This window comes from Lepisosteus platostomus, chromosome 10 (assembly GCF_059453375.1).
Source record: "Lepisosteus platostomus isolate fLepPlt1 chromosome 10, fLepPlt1.hap1, whole genome shotgun sequence".
NCBI lineage: Eukaryota > Metazoa > Chordata > Actinopteri > Semionotiformes > Lepisosteidae > Lepisosteus > Lepisosteus platostomus.
The window spans coordinates 49153006-49178838 of record NC_142620.1 but is presented as its reverse complement, the minus strand read 5'-3'; the positions used below and the strand labels follow the sequence as shown (position 1 = coordinate 49178838).

General features: G+C 35.9%; 1 protein-coding gene across 3 annotated transcripts in view; it reads right to left on the bottom strand.

Moving 5' to 3' along the window:
• The window catches only part of npas2 (neuronal PAS domain protein 2), a 91377-nt gene that overhangs the window by 24831 nt on the left and 40713 nt on the right, over positions 1 to 25833 (bottom strand). For 2 of the 3 annotated variants that reach the window (XM_088596834.1, XM_088596835.1), the window contains exons 2-7: positions 9464 to 9660; positions 6307 to 6363; positions 4971 to 5125; positions 4315 to 4406; positions 3356 to 3445; positions 2646 to 2766 (exon numbers count right to left, since the gene is read on the bottom strand). In XM_088596834.1, coding sequence (XP_088452960.1) covers positions 2646 to 2766; positions 3356 to 3445; positions 4315 to 4406; positions 4971 to 5125; positions 6307 to 6363; positions 9464 to 9519 — 571 coding nt within the window. In that variant the 5' untranslated portion in view covers positions 9520 to 9660. Of the gene's footprint in view, positions 1 to 2645; positions 2767 to 3355; positions 3446 to 4314; positions 4407 to 4970; positions 5126 to 6306; positions 6364 to 9463; positions 9661 to 24289; positions 24631 to 25833 lie in introns of those variants that run through there. The other variant, XM_088596833.1, reaches the window with a different exon arrangement.

The window sequence follows — 25833 nt, the reverse complement described above, 5'->3', positions numbered from 1 at the left end:
TTTACGCCAACAGGTCACTGAATTTTCTAAGCAAGAATACAAATGCTAATTAATCATAGGTAATGCTTGTAATAGGTAATTAATTACCCCCCAGTACAGCTGTTAACAAGACACACAGAGGAGTTAATGTGGACGACATCAGCTACGAAGGATGCACCTTCCTTGCAGCAAAAATCTATTTATAAATCGAGAACAAGAACTCAGTTCAGTATAATATTTAGCTCATGATTAACTGCAAATAAGAGTTATTTAAAGTGAACAAAAAAATATTTGGTTTATTAGTCTTGAACGAAAAGTTCAGCTTCATCATTTATAATAAAACAAAGGGGAAGCAACCAAATGCAACTTGGTTTACCTATTTTCCTTAAAGATCCATTTCTTTGGCTCCTGCACATAATCACCGCTTGCGTGAGACTATAACGGTACATCAGTGTATTGCTGCGTCGCTCGGTTTGATGTATAATTCACAAATGCTACTTTCAGAAAGAAATGCTACAGCAAACATCAAAAGTACTAAAGGTCATCCCAGCCTTTTTCATAACAGCATTCCAATAAATAAAAAAGAAATCTTTCTACGCTTCAGGAAAAGGGGTGCAGTGATTCTCAGCATTTAAAGCACTATAGAGTACTTTATTATTTTCCATTTACTGCAACAATGGATTTAGAGTTACCTGTAGTGTGTTATGCCCCTTATTTGTTCTGATGCAGCAGGATCTTATTTTAAGACCAATGTGTTTTAGTTTATATCTTTTTTTCCTAATTTCCTCCACAGAATCAACTAAAACTTTTACAAACATATCACTATTGGCACAGTTTATCTTATAATGTATTAAGGCAAAACAAGGAATAGACATTATAGCCCAAATACTTGCAGTAGTTATCTGAAAACGTGAAAGATGTTTTGGGTGTGCATCCATTTCATTTACTTCAGCCTCAGCCCCAGAATGTAAGGAGGCATCTAAGTCTTTTGAAAGAGAAGCGACCACATACTATATTCTCAACTCTGTAGCAAGAAAGGTTTTTAGGAGCCCTGGCTTTTTTGATTTTATTTCTAAGTCTTTGTTTTGTTTCCACTGTCTATTTGTTTTAACTCTGACACACCTGTATCTTATTGTCTACTGCAGTGGTTCTCAAACTGTGGTACGCGTACCAGGAGTGGTACGTGGAGTGTCGCCAGCTGGTACGCCATATGACCCTGGAACTTCGTTGTGTGCACTGAAAAATCGGGACGGGTTTCGCTCCCATGCGCATGAAATAAAAACTTCTTTTAACTTCCGAGACAGACTCCTGAAACGGAAACGGGGAAAAATGCAAGCTTGCGGATTGCTAAAGCAGGAAAGCCCTACACTATTTATGAAGAACCTTATTTACCGTTGGCAAAAGAGCTGACATGTATTACGTGTGGAGAAAAAGCTGCTAAACAGCTCGACCTGCTGCCCCCTCTGAAAGACACAGCCACTCATAGAATTATTGAAATGGCGGATCTTATCAAAAGTAGCTGGTAGAGAGCGTTAAGATGAGCAGATGCTTTTCACTGCAATTAGATGAGTCTATAAATGTAGTTGATTCGGCCAATTCGCTCGTTTACATTAGATACGAGTTTCAGGGCATGTCCCATGAGGACTTTCTGTTCTGTAAACCGCTACCAACAGGAACTACAGGAAAGCACATATTTCAGCTTCTGAATGAATTTATGGCATCGACTGGATAAAATGCGTCGGAGTTTGTACAGATGGTGCTAGAGCGATAACAAGCCGACACAGCGGTGTAGTTGCACGAATTAGAGAGGTTGCTCCAGAAATGAATGGATGCATTGCAACATCCACCGCGAGACCTTTGCCGTCAAGAAAATGCCTGACGATTTAAAATCTGTTAAACTCTGTTGTGAATTGTATCAAGGCTCGAAAACATACTCACATCTGCTTTGCTCGACTAAACAGGCTCACCCCTCTCACTGAAATGGTGCTTTTTTGTTTATTTGTATTTGTTGTTGTTCCTGTTTTTTTCTGTAAAGTGCTTTGAGAAGCCACCTTTAAAGGCGCTATATCAAATAAAGTTTATTATTATAATATTTATTATATGTGTGTGAGTGAGTGTGCACACACGCGCACGCATGTTGGTCACTGAGAATTTCTGGGGTTCCTATGAGAAGATGACTTGTAGGTGGTACTTGGATGCTTTGGTTTGATCAGGGGTGGTACTTGGTCCAAAACGTTTGAGAACCACTGGTCTACTGAAAAAGTTCAAGACCTGATGGCTGGGGTAAAGTAAATTTCTCCTGTTTTTGTAAAGGTATGTAAAACATATAAAACAACATCCATTAACCAACATTGAAAATCATTAGCAACCTGAAATATGCGGGAATATCACTATTAGATAAACAGATCACTATTGCAGCATTCATTTGAAATAACCTGTTTTTTAAAGCCTAATCAGTCGAGCTTTTCTTTAAAATAGTGAAAAGGGAAAAAAAAGACAGCAGAGTACATTGGCCTACATTTTTGCTTTGACAAGGGCACTACAATAGGAAACAATCCAGCAAACTGATAATCAAGAACTCTTAGTTTTGACTGAAAAAAACAAACACTAAATGAACATAAAGCTATTCACTTGGAACAATATATAAAGCTCCACTAGGCACTCACTTTCCAGGAAATCTGCAGCAATGGGGTCTGTCATCAACATGTGTGATGATAGAAGCTTGTAGACCTCCCCATGTTCTCTCTCAGGGAGAAAGTTTAAGATATTTTGGTCCACCATATCTGACTGATACAAAAGAACATGGTCATTTTTCATAATTTTGTTATAAAACAAGCTGTCTGCTCTAGAGAACAAGGTTGCATCCTATACAGTATACATTTTGTACATTTATGCCATCTATTGGAGTTCTTTTGCTTGAGAGTTTTCATGCTTTTTTATGCATTTGTACAATTTGGTGACATTTTCACGCAGGTTTGCAGCATATGGAAACTGGAATAAAGTGAACACAAAAGTGTAGTATTATAAATGAATTTCTCTAAACGTCTAACACACAATAATGTACAGCACAGTGGCAATGGTAAATAAGTAACTAATAATAACTAAGAAATAACCAGACCTTTTTATTAAGTTCATACTACACTTGCTATTATACTGTATTTTCATATGTATCTAATTATTTCACCTGCACCATATCAAGGGCTATTTTCTACCCTTAAAGAATAGCCAAAATGTCCTCAGAACTGCATTTGCAGAGACCGATGTATTGTAGACATGTAAATACTATAAACATGCGAGCTGAGACCTTCTATACTGATCAGTTTCAATCAAGGCATCAAATATATTTTGCTTAGATAGCAAGCAATGTCTGACTTACCGGTAAATGACCAATAAGTGATGAAACACTATCCGACACATATATTATGTTTCCATCAGTTGTAAGTGCTATAAGAAAACCATCTAAAGCCTAGAAAAGAAAAGGCCATAAAGTTAAACTCTGTTTCTTTCAATGGTGTCTTAAGCAGGTTCCGGAGATGTTGTATCGTGACTGATTACTTATTACTAATCTGTCAATTGCATCATTTTAAGTGAATAATGGACTTCAATACAGTTCAGTAAAAAATATTAGATTTTAACACATGCTTTTTTTTCAATATTTCATGCTTTTTATGCCAGACAAATTAACTGCCCAGCAGTGCCGAACACTTTAGAATTAATACACTTTTTCTTCACTTACTAAAAAATGATAGGATACACTGAGGATCCTACAAAATAAGTACTGTACATCCAGAAAATTCAAGATTTCAGTATAATAAACATTTTGCTTTTGTTCAATGACAATTTATGAAGAGCTACAGTACATCTCACTCCTTACTTTCTCAAATAAAGTGATTTGAGGTAGTGGTACATCTAGAATTAAAACCATTAAATATAGTTGTTAAAAAAGACCAATGATAACTTGAAAGTCATCATACTGAACATAAAAATTGTTCGTTTTCTGACTGGACCAAGAACACAATTAATACGGTAAAACTAAAAATAACAGATAACTTTATAAAAGGTGAGTTCTCATATTTAAAATAAGAATGCTAAAGAAACATATCAATACAGAACACAGTTTCTCCCATATTAGAATTAAGAGTTTATGCACTGTATCTCTTTGGATGTCTAAGGCGCAGAATAATCCAAAACATCTTCTACTGACTTTTTGAATATTTTAAGAATAGTGAACCAAGCATTTCTGAACTACTGATCTTCTGACATACAGTACAGTAAAGAGTAAAGATTCCTTTACCAATTGTGTTCATTTTAGATGAGGGAGACTGGCAGTCTTACCTCCAGCATTAACTGAGTAAACTCTTCATTACTAAGAAACGAAGGTTTCCAATCTTGCCGGATCTCACATGACTCTGTCTGTGCTGTGATTTCTGAAATAAAACAGAAGGTTTCACAAACCTCACATGGTAGACATTTTCCTGTGTTAAAACCATCTGTAATCTAGGAGGGAAGGTTTTGCCTCAGACAGGAAATACTGGTTTCCCCACCAGCTCAGATGTGACACGAGCCTCTCAACATTTTTTTCAGTTTAATAAAACGAGGCAAAAATGGTTTTCCCGTTACTCTCCCTAAGGATCATGCTGAAACCAGGCAAAGGGAGTAAAACCCATCTTGGGAAACAGCAGAAGGCAGACACAGTCAAATCTGGAATAACAACAGAAATTTGGAAACAATTTCTATTGCACAATTTGGTAGTTTCTATTTAACCCCTCGGTGCATTATTAGATATTGAATAGAATAATATTCAAGAATATAATAACGAAACAGAAATTAAAGCTGCAAGTTATGCAAAGAGGTCCCTTGTTTCAGATTTTTTGGGGAATGGATTCTTCGAGTGCCAGATGGTACTCACTCCTACTAAACTGGACTACATGTTATACATCTTAACCTCACCCTTATTTTACAGCAAACCCCAAATTTTTACCATAGGATACCTTTCTGTTTCTGTAGAAAGTCAATTGTTCTTTGCAATATGGTTGACTTGTCCATTTTCCTGGGATGACCTTGTCCCTGTAACATAGTACAGAGCTCCTTAATGAGGACATTGAACTGGTCTCTTCGTTTCTTCTCCGATTTGTTACGTGATGCCCTTTTGAAAGGGAGACAAAAGGAAGTAATTAGAATAACAGCACTGATTAGCATAGTACTCTTACGCAACTGGACTTAATGTCCCTCAGATACATCTTTGATAAAAATGTGGCCATTAGGCCCTATTATGAAAATTTGCTTCTCTCATTGAATGAAAATGAACAATTGTAGATATATTTCAATTTTTAAATCAGTGACCTGCTTGTATAATTATCATTGTAATTATGTATCATTACTAGAATTTTGTTAATTTCCAAGGTAGAAGTACAGTAGGTCTTGCTCCAGATAGTTTAGCTTCAAGAAGACATCTCTGAACTTTTAAGTTTCATCTACATTTAAGGAATTATTTCTTTCACATTCTTTAAAATTAAATTTCCCTGCTGTTCACAATGTGTAAAAGTAATTTAATAGGGTAAACACAAAACACCTGGGCAATTATTAATCACCCTGAGGTTCCTTAGGTGCAAATTAAAATAAATATGACTACTCTCTAGTCTAAAGCTTCAAAGCTTTAGTGAACTGTAAGTTGCTGTAACAATCCCCTGAAAAAAACATCAAACATCACAATTGCTGTCTTCATGTAAAAACAAAGCTTAGTTTTTGTTTTCCTTAAAAGAATAAGGAAAAACATAAAAAAACAGAGAATTTTAAACTTATGCTAGTAAACTGTAAAACTGCACTGGAACCAATTGGACCATCTTTATAAATTAACTCTAAAAGTAGAATATTAGTTATAATATTCTAGAGCAAATTAACAATCTCAGTCTCATACTGTAAACTGGCAGAATTGTGAACTTTAATTTGTTTGACATGATCTGTTCTTTTCAGGCATTTTGTCTGCTCCTAATATTACATATAGAGAAGAGTAATACAACCATATGAAACCTAAGACATGCACTAGATGCTTACAAAATGATTCTCAAAACACTGTGTGGTGTAACAATTAAATTTTCTCTTGTAGAAACAGTGCTCATTATATTCAGCAACAAATGCTTTTTTTCGACTTTGTATTAATTTGCTTTAGAGATGCATTTATCAGCTTTTGAAGGTTAGGGTTTTCTTTGAGCACAAACAAAATTACCACATACAAAATAAAAATTGGTAATTTAATAAAAAAAAGAACACTTTATTTTAATGTTGATAAACTGTAGTGATTTTTAGAAACCTAAAAATTACAAATACCTTTTTGCCCTGTCCTTCTCATCTTCATCCATCAGATCATCCACACAACTGCTGGTTCTGGAAAAACACAACAATATCTCCTTTAAGTAGATGACATTACCACATAAGACTAGTAATGTAGTGTGGCTTTTGATGGTGTCAACATGACTGCTTTACATTAAATGTTTTTTTTACTAAGTGCCGTCTTTGAAAGCTCTTGTCAAAAATATCCACAGGGTGTCATTTTTCATTTATGCAATGTTGCCCAGTTAAGGACGTTTTTGTATATAATTGATGCCAAAAATTAATTCAGATATTGATTTAATCATGAATGCACTGCTGTCGTGTATTACTGCTAGAAACTTAATTAATCTCCAGTATACACAGCCTGGATGGATATAAAATAAAACATTTTTGTCTCAGCACATAACCGACTGTACTGGCTCCCTGGGAAATATGAGGTTGTTTACAGACTTTACTCATTACTTGCAAGGCTGTAAATGGTTATCCTCTGATTGTCAAATCATACATCCCCCTACTACTTATACTTAATAATTTTAATAGTATAAACTATTGAAATATATCATTACTCCAATGATACCAGCAAAAACAAGGCTTTGTCCACATCTGGTATGAAAACACACCTTTTCACTGTGTCTGTTTCAGATTAATTTTATCTTCTGGCTTTGTTTTTCAAGTAAATCTGTTTTGTCTGTATTATTTGTGTTTGTAAATTGTCTTGAACTTAAGAAAAAGCACTTTATAACTATAATGATTATTCAATATGTGAATGTCTAATGTAATAAATTATTATTTAACTTCTTTTCACAATGGGTAATGTTATGAGCAGATAGATGCTGAGCAGATGTCAACACAAAGCTGTTTCACTCTGAATATTTCCTCCCAGCTGCTTTGTGCAGAGATAAGTATTCCCTTGGGGGCAATACATATTTTTCAAAGATTAAAGACCCATACATACACTGTTAACCTTAGGCAATGCAGTGCTCATTAAGACTACAATATGAACATTGGTGTTGTAAAATAAATATCCCGCTATGAATTCAACAGTGGCAAAGGTTGACAAAGCCAACCAAATGAACTTCTTCCGAATCATCAAACAGGAACTAGAGGATTACAAGTGCAAACTACATAGAAATGCATTTAATACTGAGAACAGGAAAGATTTTTTACAAAAATGGTTGTGGAGATCTGAAACAAGCTCCCCAGATACGATGTTGATGGTGAAACCTTGGCTTCTTTAAAAAATGGTTGGCAATCCACAGATCACTTAGCTACTAGTAACCAAATGAGTTAAATGCGCCCAATGGCCTAATCGTTTGTAAAACGTTGTAAGATTATTATGTCTACAGGTGTCATAATAAATGCTGTCAAAAGTAATGTTACATAAATTTGGAATTGCTTTACCATTCACATGCTTAGGGAATACCAGTCACAGTTAGTTAGTGACATAACCCAAGCTTGAACCACTCATCTCTAGACCACAAGGTTCAACCATAGCTCTGATCCTTCTTTGGCTAAGACAGGCCCCTGTGTTAATCAAGCCAAAGAAAGCAAAGTGTGCTTAGAGGGTCATGTATAAAATGTCGGACAGACCTAGTTGCTTCTAATAATGGCTGCCAGGGGATCCTTTCCATTTTCCACACCCGTTAACCAGGGCGTTGACATTGATATTTCCATTTTATTGTACAGTACAGGTTGTTCTGTCTATAGTAGCATGCAGATTTAGCGCAGTACATGGAAAACCAGACTAACACATCTAGAAATTGTGTGAAAATGTCAAATAGCGGAATTGTTCATCTTCTAATTTTAATGATTTCACACATGCAATTCATTCAATTTGATGAAATGTTGATATTGCATACAGTACATGTGCACGATTCCCCGAGAACTAAGCCAAAAAACAGTCAAGCACTTAGGACTCCAAAGTTTGGAGTTGGCTTGAGACAGAATTAGCCCAAGTATGGTACCTGGAGACACAATGCTATATGACAGGCTGTCCTCTAGATGAGACATTAACTCAAGGTTCTGACTACTTTGTCATTAAAGATATCATGCATTGCTCATAAGAGTAAGGGTGTTACATTGAGTGTCCTGCCCAAATTACATTCTGGGCTTGCACAATCTGGCCTTCCAGAGATTCCCTCTTAATTCAATAGGTGAAGTAATTACTCACTTCTCCACCTGATCTGTTGTGCATGGGGACTGCTGGCACATAATGGCTGCTGCACAAGTGTGTTCTGCACTTCAGTGGTGAATGAAGTGGGTCCCCTCCTACATGTAAAGCGCTTTGGGATGACTTTGGGATGAAAAGCGCTATAAAAATGTAAAGAATTATTATTATTACTTTAGCTTGTCTTGCTTTTCTCTTTTGTTAAAAGCAGACTAGGAGGGATTTCTTAATTAAAGAAGCCAATAACACCAAAAGACTTCCCAGATATGACAACCTGTGTCTCTTTTAGATTTGAATTAGGTTATTGTGAGTTACGAGCATTTGAACTATTTTTTATGACCGATTTTTATGTCTGACAATGAGGTACATTAATATACTTTAAACCCACACTAGAATATCTAATTTATGACATGTTGTGTCATGTTATGTATGGTCTCGTATCAAATACAGAGAGCATATTTTTTCAATATACCAGTGCAAATGTAAAAACAAAAGGCCGTTTCCTTGAAAAATCCTTGTCCTTCCCTCATTTGCACAACGAGCCAAAAAATTCTATTTCCAAAAATAAGAAACACAAGATGATTGCCCTACCAACTCCAGGATATAAGTTAACCACAATGCTTCAGATTACTTCCTGCATCATATTTCTGCTGTTTATTGTACAGCATGAACTGTAGTGTTTACCTGCTGAATATGTGTAGCCCAATGTTACACCATTTTACAAAGCAAAAGCGGACAACAAACTGAACAATATGAGATAAAAGTGTTTCCACTTTTACAGTTAGTAGAAATACTTTCCAATGTAAAGGAAAGGAACCTTTCAGACAACCCTGACAAATAGAAATCCCATCATGTCCTGTTGGGTGCAGATTCAGTCACTGTTACTGAAGCAAACGAACGAGATGAGGCAGAAGACACTGCTGTAAAAGACCAGTTAAGATTTTAAGTGGTCAAAAACCCCTTTTCCGGCTTGGTCCTGATACTCACTCCCATTCCCTCCTGCCGGTTGGACAGCGACTCCCAAACTCCACGAGGTTTTCCATCTTCACTCCCACTCCCGTCCAGGCCCTCTCCGGAATCCTGCCTTTCCCATTCAGACTACTGGGCTGTGGCTCCCGAAAAGTCCCAAAATGTGTTCTCTGTCCACCAGGGCTGCCAAGGGCTGCACAAAAAATGACCAGGATCTGAAAGAAATAAAAACCAAATTGAAGCGATTCAAAAATGGGCTAAACAAAGCTTTTTATTTTCATGAAGCTTTGCGGCACTTCAATTCTTTGTGCAGCAAAACAGCGCTGTCTGGTACTACCCCAGTCTATTAACTGAAAGACACATGTATAGTATTATTGCTAACTTTACCACAGAGCTAAAATACACTTCCTGCGTGTTGTTTGGTTGTACAGTATTTTATGCTTTTCTCATGCTGAGTGTGAAAGATATTAGAGGGCACTTCCGGTGGCTGACTATATCAAGGTATTCTAAATTTCCTGACTCATCAGTAAAACAAGCTTCTGTTTCCAGTTTTAAAGCACTTTTGTCTTCTTACCAAGATTCCTCCCAGCAAATTATTAGAAGGAAATCCAGTTAATGAAATCCAACATCAGCACAAGACTGCCAATAAGATCTTGATTGTAGATAGAAAATCTCGAGTGCCTTTATTCTTTTATCTGACTCCCATCGTAACTTCAGGCATCATCAAAACTGCATTGCCTGACTCCATGAATGCAGAAGTCATAAGAGTGGTCTGTGTTAAAGACGTTTCCACATTTAAATAATGCTACTTTAGTCCCTATATAAAGACTATATTAGTAAATGTCAATACCATGCAGGCATGACTTTTCCCTTAAAGAATTTTGCAGGTTTGGAAAAAGATTCACAAATCCTTTTGAAAGAAAGCACAGAATATTTCAGATGGAACTAATTTAACAGGCCCATATACTTCGATTTTGAAATTTAACTTTGCTGGTCTACTAAGTCTAGATGCGTTTGGATTTTATATCAATACCTTCAGTGACAATTTGAGCAACAATTTCTATCTGGCCAAGCTTTTAATCGTATTACAAGGAGGGATATGATCATTTTTGTCTGTATCTGGGAATAGCAGTTAACAAAGTAACAATGCTGAATGCCAAATTGAATTACAAACATTAATTTGAAGTCTTACAGGTTTATAATCACAATACATGAGTCTTTAAAGATAAAATGTAATCTATTTGGAAAAGCTAAGTTATTGTTTCAAACTGTACAGCATAAACCATGTAGAGTTTCTTATATATGAACTGTTGTACTGCCATGGCAACTCAAATGAATTCTATAAAACAGCAAAATCTTAATATAAATACAAGGACAAGGCTAGGTCATGGTTTATTGAAGGGCAGACCAAGTTCAGGTGTCACATGCTAGAAAGAACATAGTCAATCTTATAACACAGATCATAAATCTAGCTGGAAACATACAATAAAGTGTTTCATGTCAAAAACAGCTCTTAGGAAAACTGGTTTTGCGCTATTTTTTTCCACTAACCTGCTACTTAAATACCAGATTCAATTGAAACGAATGATGCACATGCTCAGGATCGCAATTAACATGGTGTCCAGTATGTATTATTAAAATGTTCTGTTCGGGATGTACAGTAACTGAAATCATGTTTCTGCATGTCCAGTGTCTATGAATTCACAATTCGCAGTGTTAACAATTTTAACAATTCCCCAGTCGAAGAAAATGCTTCCATTTTACTGTCATCCAGTATTTCCCAATCTACTCTTGAGAGCTTTGGTTTCCTACTGTTGCTGTGGTTTGATATTGTACACTGGTTAAACTAATCTCCTCTGAATTTCTCTTCTGATTTTTTTTATCAAGGTGGATTTCTTGTTATAATACTTGTTTATATTTTTTAAACATTTTTTTAATCTTTTGAATGAAACCCTGTCTTCAGTAGGGTGGCTCAGTGACTTAAGCGCATGAAAACTTCACTTCAGCCCAGCTGAAACACAATTATCCTAGCTTTTGTCTAGCCAGAAGTTGTCACTGTCCAACATGAACCCCATTCCTGATGATAACTTCCCTTATTCATAGTGACACACCCTTATATACACAAACGCAACTCACTAATCTCACCCATGTGAGAATAGTATAGACTATAGAATACTATACACCAGGTGAACGATCTACACTGGCTATCAAACGTAGTCGTCCCACTTGAACTTTGTCACATTTTATTCTGTGTATCAATATGATATCACAATGTATTTAGTTAGAACCTTTTGCCATTGACACTAAACACTATTATGTTAATGTGAAAAAAAGTCTACTCATAAAACAGAAAATAACTGATTGCATAAGCATTCATCCTCTTTGATATGACACATCTAATGTAAATAGGCTCTGGTGCAACCAACTCACATAATTACCTGAATGCATGTGTAATTAGGGTGTTTCTCATGTGTTCAGGTGAAATACACGTATCTCTTGGAGTTAACACTGTTGGTTAGTAAGCTCCCAACAAAAACTACATCATAAAGACAGGGGATCAACCAAAGCAAGTCCAGGAAAGGGTTATTGGAAAGTACCAGTAAGGGGAAGGTACAGTATTAGCAAATTTCCAAGGCGTTGCATATCTCCCACAACACAGTAAAGTCCTTTATACAGAAATTTGGCAGAACTATGAATTTGTGCAGAACCGGGCATCCTCAAAAACTGTGAATATGGGCGAGAAGGGCACTAGTCAGGCAGGACACCAAGAGGCCCTTGAAAACTCTAAAGGAATTACAGTCTTACACAGCTGAGATGGGAGAAACTGTGCATACAACAACATCTGCCTAGGTGCTTCACTAATTTTGCTGAGTGGCGAAACTAAAGCCATTGTGGAAAACAACTCACATTAGATTTCAATTACAGTTTACCAGAAGGTATATGAGAGACTCCAAGACCAAGTGGAGGAAGAATTTATGATCAGACCAAAAAGTGATCTTTTTGGCTTTGATGCTAAGTGCTGTGTTTGTCACAAGTTAACACCTCATATCAGCCCTAGACCACATCCTACCATAAAGGATGAGAAAGGCACTCTTCTCAATGACACAACTGAAAACCTGCAGGTACCTTGGGAGGTCACAGGACCTACTGTTTTGCTAACAGCTATGAAAGCTCTGGTTAACTAATCCAAGCCCTGACCCAGATATCATCCTGACAGTGGGGCTTTGCCACTTGAGAATCCCAGTCAGAAGGCTAGTGACAGGATCTAGGCTTGAACTCACTTCAATCACATCATAAAGTTATCCAGCACTTAGAGTAAGCTCTGCTGCTGGTTGAGAAACTGGAAAACCAACAAGCATTTTGGTTTCACGTACAGTATGTAGATTGCAACAAATGAATTAAACAAAGAATGCATCTTTTCCCAAGTCAGCAAATTTGGATTTCTTAAGAATGGCCACTTGTGATCTATGTGTTCTCACATAGATTCAGTTCCAAGGAGAATGACAAATGGAAAATGAATCAGACATCTTCAGTTACCATGTGAATATACAAATAATTCAAAAGAAATGTTATGCTGAACAGCTCCTGACCTAGAAATTTCTTGGAGCAAGATGAAAAAAAAGAAAAGCAAAAACACCTATTTTCATATTTATGCAAAAAAAGTAAGGAGAATTAAATTCTCTTGACATAATTCTGCAGGAAATGGTACAGAAATGATTCTATCTATAAGCAAGACCTTTGGGAACTAAAACATCTTTTTATTCCTTGTTAAACTGTAATTAAAAACTCTCAGCAAAGTTGTGGCTTCTACAGCTCATTATAATGATCAAACAGTATAGTTGGAAAACTGTCAGATTTACATGGATACAGATAGGGAATCAAAATTAACTGCCTTCACAGCAGCAGTTATGCTTGTTTTGCAGAAATCGGTCACAACCTGTGTGCTCTTTACAAAACCGAAATGCTGAACTCAAGTTGGTCACCACCAAAAAGCTAAGACAGAATTTAACATCATAGGCTTAATTTTTACTACATCATTTATCACTTAAAAGGCTTCACAAGATTTTTATACTCACAACAACTGGATACTTAAGGTAGTATCCAGATCTATATAGGTCACCTGTTTATTTATCTTTGTCACAGGCCCAAGTCTGACAAGCCCTGTCCAGAGGCCACAAAGCCACCTACAATCCAATAACACTAATAATCTTCCCTCTTGCTGTGACTTGGCAGATGAGAGCTCAACTGGAACTGAGAAGCAAGAACCCACGCCTCAGTTATTTTTGTGATACAAATCAGGATAAAAACAATGCACTTTCATAAAGGCCTGTGTTGATGGAAATGGGACTAGCAATAGTGTCAACGTAAATAAGCTGTTTTAAGATTAAAGTTCTAACTTGCCGTATGAAAATGAAAAAAGCTTAGCCACAGAGAATTCAGCTCAGAAGTAATATCTTTAGCATATGATACTTAACTTTATTGAATTGTAAAATGAATTTCCCAACAGAATAAGAATGACAACAATTGTTTGAAAACCTAAAGTATATTTTAATAAATTAATTAATCAGTTTTGAGCATAAACTAGTAACATTACTTAATGTTTCAGATCTACTGTACATTTTCAAAGGCTAAAATGGAGCCCACAATCTTTGGAATAAGCAGTGTTTTTGTAAACTTTTTTGTCTAACTCAATTCCATTAAGGTCAAGTTCAAACATTATTTAACCTTGTTTAAAGTTATGTCTGTGATGTTGGCTGTGAACAAAGAGATGATCATTATGTTAAAGAATGTATTGAAACCAAAATGTATCTATTTGGTTGCAAACCCCTGACCCAACATAACCCAACATCCTGTGACAATATTTAAATAACATTGTTAATGGATATCTCAGTGTATAGCTTATTGAGCTTATTAATTTGCTAAGGTAATAAGCAATGCATGAAACAAACATCATGATTTATTACTCACTTTCTAAATAGTTTAGTGGCTTTGAGAAAACATACAGTACTTGAAGCACAGCACAGTGCAGTGAGGGATCCCTTCTCATAAGGTTGCTCAGGGATCCAAAATTCCAGGCTGCAGCCATGCTAATATGGCCTGAAACTATTTGCTCAATGTTTCATGTATACTGTACAATAGAAATGTACATTTTTCACTACTGCTTTCCACTGTCAATACAGTTTCTTGTGAGTTTTGTTCAATTTCTTCAATTTGGCAGCAAATAAAAGCAACTAGGCAACATCCAGAGGCTACTACACAGTAGCTACCACAGAATGAGTGAATGAGCGATTGAAATGTCATCTTTAGGACTCTTTTTTTAAACAAGACGTATATGCTTGGGAGGGAACCAATCGACTAGAAAAGCAATAAATGTTCCACAACTTCAAACACAATGACACAACAACTTGTGACAGAAGAACAGCAAAGAGAGACGAAGATGATCAAAAGCCTACCGTATGTGTATGTGGCTATTTAAAAAAATGAGGAATCTCATTACAGTAGATGTATTTAATTTTGCACCTTCCCCATAATGAAATTACACTAGATTCAACAGAATACATGGATTTACAGTAGCAGGATTCACCATTTTTATTGATCATTGTGTAATATATATATATACTTTATATTATATTATTTGTTAATTGTAAGCTTCACTAAGACCCAGATTGAAAGCTTTTAATCTCGCTAAAATGCTACTGTAGGGTTTTCTTATTCTACATGCACTAATATCTGTCAGTTTCCCAAAATTCTGAACAAAGGCATTCTAAAAATATCAACAGCAATGGATAATGTTAAATATCAATAAACCATGTATATTAAAATGTATGAAGCTGTTTTACTTGTAAATAAATATTATAACAAACATTAGAGCTCAAGAGGATGAAAGTGGGCAACAATGTAATGGTGGATTCTGGCCTCTCGGTTCCCAATTATCAGGTTGGGGGCTCAAATCCCAGGTGATGATACAGATGTTGTTTTTTGAGCAACGTATCTAACCCAGAGTTGAATCCAGCAAACGGGGTCTTATACATTTGCATAATCTACTCTGTCCGTTTGAGAGGAATTGATAACCACAGGAAGTTGTTTTGGATAAACACAGGAGACACTTTTCAAAGCACTGAAAGTTAAAATAAATCAAGGCAGAGCCGCTTAAATTACAACAGCAGAGATAGCTTAAGTTAAAAATAGATTAGATACCGTGATTCTACTGAAGTTGATAAACTTTGTAACCTCAAAAGGGCAGTGGTATGGTGAGTAAACTAAACAGGAAGATATGCACACAAATGCACGGTTAATTTTAGTGTGTAAAGGGTTAACAAAATACTCTGATGGTACCTCCATTGCCCAGCTGGAATGTAAAAGACTATGACATAGTGTAGCAGTTATGTTAAAAGGCCACAAGACAGACATTAAGATGCTTGTGATGGTGCCTTTGAGGTATACAACATTTAATATCCATCTCAACAGAAACCTGGTGGGTTTCGTACCTCTACTTAAGTAAGAAAAGCTATTGCCCTTTTCACAAATACTGTACTTACAGTAACTCTAGAGTGACTTCCAGAAAACTTTTCAACACTTTTTGCACAAGCAGCAAAAGGTTACAAAGCTCTTTTAATGCTTTGCCAATGGGAAATGGTTCTTAGATAACAGTGAATAAGGCACCTACCTTTACACTATCCAGTGATAATTCAGTACCAAAACTGGTAAATGAACTATAACGCACTTTTGGGCAAATAACTTTATTCTGATTGAAACGTCCACATATTTATAGTTCGCATTGAAAACTGAAGCAACTGTATTCATAATAGAATAATGCTAAAATAAAACTGGCAGAGATGCCCTTAAAATACAGTAAATGCATAGTATCCTTTCTCTATGTAAATGTCTATACTTAATTCTACATGGCTTACAAAATCTTTCAATACAACACACAAAGCACAAACAACACAGAGAAGATAGAGTACAGGAGAAGATTTCTGAAAACAGACTATTGAAGGAAGAGATTTATTTTTATTTGTATTTGAAATTCACAGAGTTGATTCTTAAGGAAATGACCGGATTCAGATGACACTCATATTTCCCTCAGGATCAGAGAGCAGCAGGGGATACTGTTAAGTGAGTAGAAGAGCCTATTACACTGTCAGGCTCATCTGCTCTGAGCCAAAGAAAAGAAAATTGGGTTTGACCTCAATCAGTAAATCTCACAAGCTTAAGATCGCATCTGCTATTAAAGATGCCTGTGAACTGTGCTTTTATAAAGATGAAATACATATGAGCTTGCATACAGTATACACTGAATGAGCTGAAATAATGGGATAGCAAAATAATTACATGGGTTCATATTTTCACTGATGGCTCCAGAATCGAATAGGGTTTACTCTGTTTCATTCACACTGAACTTTGTTCAAACTAGGATCCCAAGTCCCGTAAATTCTGAAACCTGGCACCAATCTTTAATCAACATTACTACATTACTACATAGTGTTCCAGCCTATTATTTTCCAGTAGTTCAAAAACATATTATACACAGACAGTATTGTCAGACAAACATATTGTCTTGCTTAAAATTTTTACTAATATCCATAGCCACAGCTTGTGTACTGTTAATGAGGTACCTGTGTTTGCTGTCTAACTTTAGAAGTCTTAGGTTGCATAGATTAACCCAATCCATACACAGATAAACATTCAAAGCAATACTTATCTTTTTTTAACTGTGTTAGAAGAACACAGATTTTGAATTGAATGTCAGAATAAGATACAGCAACAAATGCTCGTAACAGACATAAACACATAACACAATGTGCATAATTTGTAACTCTTAAGTCTTTCGATTATCTAGAGAGAAAACATTATATTCATATTGTATAATGTTTTAATCTATTTTCAAAGAAGACACAAGAAATCTTAATAAATAACCTTTTCTGGGCCAGCGGGGGGCGCTCACCCTGCGGTCCATGTGGGTCCTAATGCCCCAGTATAGTGACGGGGACACTATACTGTAAACAGGCGCCGTCCTTCGGATGAGACGTAAAACCGAGGTCCTGACTCTCTGTGGTCATTAAAAATCCCAGGGCGCTTCTCGAAAAGAGTAGGGGTGTAACCCCGGTGTCCTGGCCAAATTTTCCAATTGGCCCTTACTAATCATGGCCTCCTAATAATCCCCCTCTATGAATTGGCTACATTACTCTGCTCTCCTCCCCACTGATAGCTGATGTATGGTGAGCGTTCTGGCGCACTATGGCTGCCGTCGCATCATCCAGGTGGATGCTGCACATTGGTGGTGGTGGAGGGGAGTCCCCATTACCTGTAAAGCGCTTTGAGTGGAGTGTCCAGAAAAAGCGCTATATAAGTGTAAGCAATTATTATTATTATTATAAATAAATACTGTAATAGAAGGGCTAATTAGTCTTCAGCCAAAGGCAAAACAATCAGGTGGTACATGATGGTCTTTTATGTCATAAATAATATTAATCACAGAATTCAGCTCTACTTCCAAGTGAGCTGTGGTTTAAATGTATGTAGCTCAAAAGTTCTTAGAAAAAAAAACATAGCATTTCACTATTAGAGTTCAAGAAGCTCCCTGACGAAAAGAAAAAAAAACTAACAAGAGAAGGGACTTAAAAATGGTTACATCTGCGGAACTTACATTGTTATTTTAATTTTTAATTGTCATTACATTGTTCTAAACAGAGCTTTAATGTTGGTTAAACCAGTGGATCTCTTACGAGATACTCAGGTTTTACTTTAATGATAGCATTACTCAGTAATGCCTTAGCCTGATCTCAAGAGATCTCAGAAGCTTAGACAGGAAGGGTGTGGTCAATACTGGGATGGGCTTCTAAGGAAACCCAAGGAAACCCAATTCTAAGGAAATCTGTAAGTGGTGTCAGTGGATCAAAATGGTGCAGCCGTCCCTGTGGACCAGAATTTCTAAACTAATGCTCCAATATGGTGACAGGTGTCACGTTAAACTGAGGTCCTTACTACTTGGCCATTAAAGATCCCATGGCCTTGTTCAGAAACGTAAGGGTATTACCTCTACCTGATCTGATGTGTACTAGGACTTCTAACTTATTATTGCTGCCACAAATCACCCAGGTGGTGGATGAAGTGGGTCCCCTTTTGTATCTTTCTAAACCGACACACAAATAGCTGGAAACCTGGAAACTCTTACCTCCATTACACCTTACAGTCTTAAAGTTTAGTTTCTTCTGTAACAGCTATCACCTCATCTTTTTGATAATGAGACAGCAAGCTGAAGCAGAACAGCTCTACCTACAGATATCAGCAATGATATACATGTACAGATTAAGTGAACATAAGAATTTCATCTACTAATTGCCAAACAGGCCAGTTAGGACTGTATAGGATAGCACCTCCTCTTATTTGTAACTAGTATGATGATAGAAAACTCACAGTCAAGAACTGAGCTTTTAAACTCCTGATTATTGGACAAGTTTATTTACTGAACTTTGAGAACATGTCTCCCAGGTGCAGCACAATCTCATTTATCTAAACTTTGTTAGATCTACAGTCAGCTTCTATACCAACTTAATAATAAGTTATAATAATAATAATAATAATAATAATAATAATAATAATAATAATAATAATAATAATAATAATTACTTAGTGATGGTAATATACAAGAAACATTTAAATACAGAACCTATAAGTCTCAATAATGATATTCATAACCAGGTATAATGTAAAGATGCAGCTATAAACAATATTGCCTCTAGTTCACATACACATACACTGTATGTTGTTCATTCTTCTGTTAAATAGTGAATACTGACAGGACACTTATATGGCTTCATTTTAATTATGTAATCTTAAATCTTAGAACAGTTCAAGCACAATTCTCCCTGCTTGGACTTTAGATTGCAAGGAATTGTTTAGCTTAATTAATTCATGTTTATTAATGCACTGTAAATCTAAAAATTCAAAAGGCACAATTGTAGGGACTCCAGTAAACCAAAATAAAAAAACAGCCTATTTTTAAATCAAAAGAAGTCCTTTCAGTCAAACTTAACTACTACCCACCACTAAGTAAAAACCAAATTCTAGACCTTAAGCCAAATGACTACAGCAAGTAGTATCTTTTCATTATATTAAATTCCCCAAATGTTGCACTTAGATATCTTTTTTCTCTTTGTCACCTGCAGTTGGCTATTTCACAAAGATCGGCAAATAATTAAGCTGCTTAAATTCACCAATGAAAAAAAAATCTTTATAATGAAATGCATAGTTTGTTACTCTCTTGTCTGGTTACATTATGTTGAAATGAATAATGCAACAATTACACATATTTGGCAGATGGCACCGCCTACAGTATATGCATAAAAAACACACCAACAGTTGTCAAAATGATGGTGATAATTTAAAATTATATTCAGAAATGAAATAGTTTTACCTATCCTTTTACTTATGTGTATACTTATTACATTATCCATTACAAACGAAAATATAACTGATCCATAAAATGCATTGCATTGTGATCCAAAATGAAAAGGAAGGTAATGTTTTGTGTCTTTGTATCTTGTATCTTTTTAAGTATACTTGTTGGTGTCTTTCACCAATTCTGTACAGCTAGCATTCAAAGTAAGTGTTCATTTATTAGGAAAGCAAAAGTGTTATAAAGTAATACATATCTCTACTGCATTTCAGTGCCAGCAAGTGCTTCCAAAAAATGCATTGGTAAGATAATTTCTATTCATTTCTTCAAAGCTTCATGTACAGTACAGTGGCTTGCAAAGGTAATCAGGTGCTTGATCAGTTTCTCATTTTTTTGCTTTAAAACTTGCTGCCATGACACTTTGAAGCCGCAATTAACTCCACATATTCAAAGCAAAAAAAAACAAAGAAAAATGGGAAACTTAAGACAGCATATGTATTCAAACCATTGGCTGTGGCAGAGCAACAACAAATTAATTTAGGCAAATCAGAGGAAAACCTGCTTAAGTCTGCTAAAGAACTGAAACTGGGACTAAGACTCACTTTAAACATGTGAATGACCCAAAGCACAAGGCTAAAGTTACACTGGAGTGGCTTAGGAATAAGGAAACGAATGTCCTTGAGGGTCCCAGTCAAAGGCCTGACTTGAATCCTCTTGAGAATACGTGGAAAGACTTGAAAACTGCTGTCCATAACCAATCCATAAGCATGAGAGAGCTTGAGCAAATCTGCCAAGACAAATGGGCAATGAATACTGTTTTTTAGAGTTTTAGAAATGTGCATTACATCATGATGTAATTACACAAAATAGGGAATCACAGGAAAGGTCTGAATACTTCTGCAAAGCACTGTATAATTCAAAATATCTAAAAGAAAATAAATGGAGTACTATAAATTACGATTATTATTCATGCAGAGATTTCAACCTAGCAGTCACTGCACATGATATTTTAACCTGTGATCTATATTGATATACGAAACAAGGTGGAATCTGTTTCAAACACTGTCAGGGTGACAGAAATATAAGCTGGTTCAGTCGGTGTACAACCTTTTATGGACATAGAACAACAAAGTTTCTAGGAACTGGTGCATAAGCTAGAAGCCATTATCCTTTTATTTTATTTATGAAACTTCCCAGATGATGAAATTATTACTTCATGCTAACTGTGTGAATGCAAGAACTCCATGTATCCTGAAAATGAAACACACGAAAGCATCTTGAAAAACACTGTTTATACTGTATGATGTAGGATCACTCCTGTTTTTCAATCCACAACAATAAAGCACTGATGAATATCCATAAAATAATCTTCTTCTTCACTTCTGAGGATTCCAAGCTATGGCATCCAAAAAACAGAGCTCCGGAGTTGCATTAGAATTTATATTTTTGGCCAAATGCCTGAGAAGCCCCGAACTCCAAATGCAAGAGCGCAAAAAAAAACCTGTTGTAACAAACTAGAATGAAAAAAGGCAAAAGACAAAGATCCACAATAGGAGGAGACAATGATAAAGGCATTCACAGTCAATACGATTTCAACTGAGATGCTCAGAACCAAACCTACATATCCTTATATTCATTCCAATGACTAATATAAATGAAAATGTTTTAAAGAGATATTTCAAAAAATGCATTAAAGGTTACACATGATTCAATAACAAAAAAAACAGACATCCATTCTAAGCACTCTTTGAAACAAGAGGACATTTTTGTCTCAAATGCCTTTTAGGTAAGAGAACAGAAAAGATTTAGTATAATTAGTACAGTATGGCTCACAGCATCCTACAGTAATACCACCCACAAAGCCGTTTACACAACACAGTTATTTAATAAAGAAACGCCATGTATTGGAACATTAAGTACAAATTTCAATAAATTATTATGATATTAACAAATAAAATAAATGTTTAACCAAATTAATTGTCAGCTGTGATTTTTCAACACTTCTTGTTGCATCACTAATGCTCCATAATTTTTTTCAGGCAGTCGTGAATACCTGTTACACTCATCTATGTCTTGTAGTACAGCAAATCTATCAAGTCTAATTAATGCATTGTTTGGGTTAATCTCTCACTTGAACACCTTTATGGCAGATAAAAATTAGAAGCAATATTTTTCCTATCTTTTTCCAGCAGCTATATCGCACTGCAGCTCTCAACTGGCTACCCAGTGAAGCTGGATGGATGGGAGACCTCTTGGAAAGCTATGGTTGCTGCTGGAAGTGGTGTTAGTGGGGCCAGCGGGGCGGCACCTACCCTGCGGTCTGTGTGGGTCCTAATGCCCCAGTATAGTGGAGGGGACACTATACTGTAGTGGGCGCCGTCTTACAGGTGAGACGTTAAACCGAGGTCCTGACTCTCAGTGGTCATTAAAGATCCTCGGGCATTTCTCAATAAGAGTAGGGAGTTATCCTGGTGTCTGGAACAAATCTCCCCCCTTGGCCTTTACCATGGCCTCCAAATTGTCCCCATGTATGATTGGCTTACACTTGCCCTGTGATGGACTGGCATCCTCTCCAGGGTGTACCCTGCCTTGCGCTCGTTGCTTGCCGGGTAGGCTCCGGTTTCCTGCGACACCGTATGGTATAAATCGGTTTGGCAAATGACATGACATGACTCTTCCTATCTTTTAACTGTGTCTGAACAAAGATTTTGAGCTGAGTGTCAGAATAACATGCAGCAACAAACTCGCCTAACATACAGAGGTGAGTAGTATACTGTACGTGTGGACTTTGTGTCAATACACTAGAATGTGAAAGGTTACAACAACACCTGAAAACAATAAAGGAGAAGGAAGTGTACAGTATATTTATTTAATAGGGACTATATACTTGAATTAAAAAGAAAGTACTGTATCAAAGTAAACTGGTTTCGACAAGTCTTTCAAGATCAAAATAAGAAACAGACAGTGCTGTTAAAAAATCGTTTTAAAATCAAATTATAATCCTTTAGAATTGATGAAAAATACGAAACTTATCTTAATTTACAGTATCTTTAAGTTTGTAATGAAAAAATAGCTTCTGGCCTTTTGTGCTTATACTTCTACTCCTCATAAAAAACACACACATGCAGAAACCTGTATGTGATATTGTACTTTTCAAACCACCTTTCAAAAGCGTAACAAGATTAGGCCTATTTTGAAGTCTAAAAAGAAATTCTTGTTTCTAGTAGTTAAAGTATATACAGCACTCATCATTGACCACTTTTAAAAAAATACATCCAAGCCTGTGTTTATACCTTATATATTTATATCTATATCTAAATGTATATACTGTAAAGAATTCATCTACACCAAAATGTACTTCAGCATACTGTATATTCAGTTATTACAGTATTTGTCCCTCAAATATAAAATTACATTCAAGCACTATCTTCTACTTAATGTTTGCTGGAGTATATTTAGATTCGTTAGCATATTTTGTTTTTTATATCTTTCTATATTTATTTGATATATTTGGTGAATCCTATGTACTGTATCCAATCAAACTTAACACTTAAAAATCCATGTTATGTATCTATAGCAGTTATACACACACACGCAATTTAATAAGAAAAGATGGAATAGATCTAAAATAATACAAATCTCTAAGTAATTCTTTACCAACAATTTTTTAACCTTGCGAAAAAGTAGGTTTTAGGACGTCATTCTAATCTTTTAACATATTAATGAAAACGGGAGATTTTCATAAACCCGGCCAGTCCAATAAATATTAGAAAACCCAAGAATCGTGCATAGTAAGCTTCCTCAAACTTTCCAACCCTTATCCATTCATTGTTTTAGCGTAACAGGTCAGCATAGGGTTTATCAGACTTTAAATCTGAAACTGCACACCTCGTGGATTAAGTACTGTAAATACTGTACAGTACATAATCAACACATTACTTCCTATTGATTAATCTTTAAAAGTGTAATTTACAAACAAAACGTTACAGTACACAATGAACAATACTGGGCACCAGTGAAGGTATCAACCATAACAAAGTGACATTTCAAACTAAATCTTATTTTAGCATTCGTGCCTATCAGATTACCATTTCCATAAAGAACCAAATTGCGTCGCTCCCCTTAACTCCTTGTAACCACCTCAAGGCACGGCGGGCATGACTTGGCCGCATACTTTCAAATAGGTTTGTGTAATACAACAATCTTACCCCATTTCTCATTTGACACATTATCAAATCAGCATTTCTAATGTTTGGTTAAGGATAATTAACTTTGGCTACGAATTTAGAATTGGACTATCATCCTTTAATGAATGGGACGGAAATAACTTGTCCGGTGGTGTGAATTACTATTAAGTACAGTACATATCACATAAGGATAAAATATTTATCTCGGCGTAAAAATATTTTCAAAGAAATATACACACAGTTAAAAACGTGACATACCTTGAATCAGAGATGAATAGTTTTAAAATCCATTCTTTTAGCCAGGGTCCGTTTTCCAATATGCAGTACACTACTAACACTGCATACATGCAACCTGATGTAAGATAGTCTTCTCGGCATAAAATAAGGCATTTGTTGAAGTACAAAACAAAGAAATATCACACTCTCTGTGGGTAAAATACAAACTTTAAATGTTGCAGACACAAATATTGTCTTTTCCGGCTTCAAAATCACGATTCCCACTGTGTGACGGCGCACTGAACTAATTTCATGTGATATTTTTTCTTTCTTCCTCCTCTCTCTTCTGTAGGCAGCTCCTAGTAAACACGACTGACTGTGAGGTACTGAGAACTAGGGAAAAGTAGGTCAGTCTGCAGCTCAGTGCTTAACGACATCATCATTAGCAACCAACTACACAACTCGCGATTCAGGGCTGTACGCACAGGAAGAAAAAAAAAACAGACTACTTCAGCAGAAAATTAATGTTTTATTAGATTAAACAGTTTTTTTTTCTATATTTTAATTCCCCTTTTACATTTTATTGACCGACGAGCTGTCGAATTTTCGAATTCGATCTTTAAATATACAACATAAGCATGATTTTAGCGGACGTATTTATCTCCCGATGCGAGTTATTTATAAACTTATTCATCTGTTTAATGTTTTCATAAACACTCTACTGAGTTGACTACTACAGGAAGAGCCGTGATCCGCACGTAGGAAATGCTTTCTCCGGTAATACTCAATATGAGCGCACCCTAAGGATTGCAACAGGTAGAGCATTTAATCATCGTCACAACTCTCTCCCGCTGCCAAAATACTTCCCAATAGCCAAGGATGAAAATAATAAGACCAGACTGAAAATAAAACTTTTTTTTACCAACTAATATAATTTCTCACATTTGAATTCGTCCTAAAGACAGTTTAACTCCCAGTTCCATTCGTTTTAGTTAATAATTAAAAATAAGAGATCTTTCTAAAAGTTGACATCTGAGATATTTTCCGTACGATATCAGTAATGGAACCCCATGGACCTGAATTATTAAACGACCTGCAAAAATATTTGTGTCATTGGAGAATAAGAATAGTTTGCTAAAACATCACAACATGCCACAAAGCGAGAAACGATATGATGCAATATCCAAAAATAATATAAAGTTAATACCAACGTGAGACGTTGTACAGTACATACAGAAGAGAGAAGTGATTCACACTAAAACATGATTTATAGAAATGCACTGATGTGTGGCTGTGAAAACTCTTCTTTGATTGTAATCAGTCAAAATCGGGAAAAAAAAAATGTTTCGACTCTTTCAACATGTGGCAAAGATTTAATACGGAATTGTTTCAGTGTCCTAGAAGCTCCCCGGTGTTGTGAAACAAAAGGCCAAAGGGTAAACCAAAGATTACTGTTATGCAACCATGACAATCAGCTTACTCCTCATTGGCTGGATCATTCCTGAAGGTGGGATTCCCGTCTTAAATAATAGACCCTCTTGAACAAGTACAATAAACCTTTAGTTTTAAGCTTAACAAGTTACTGT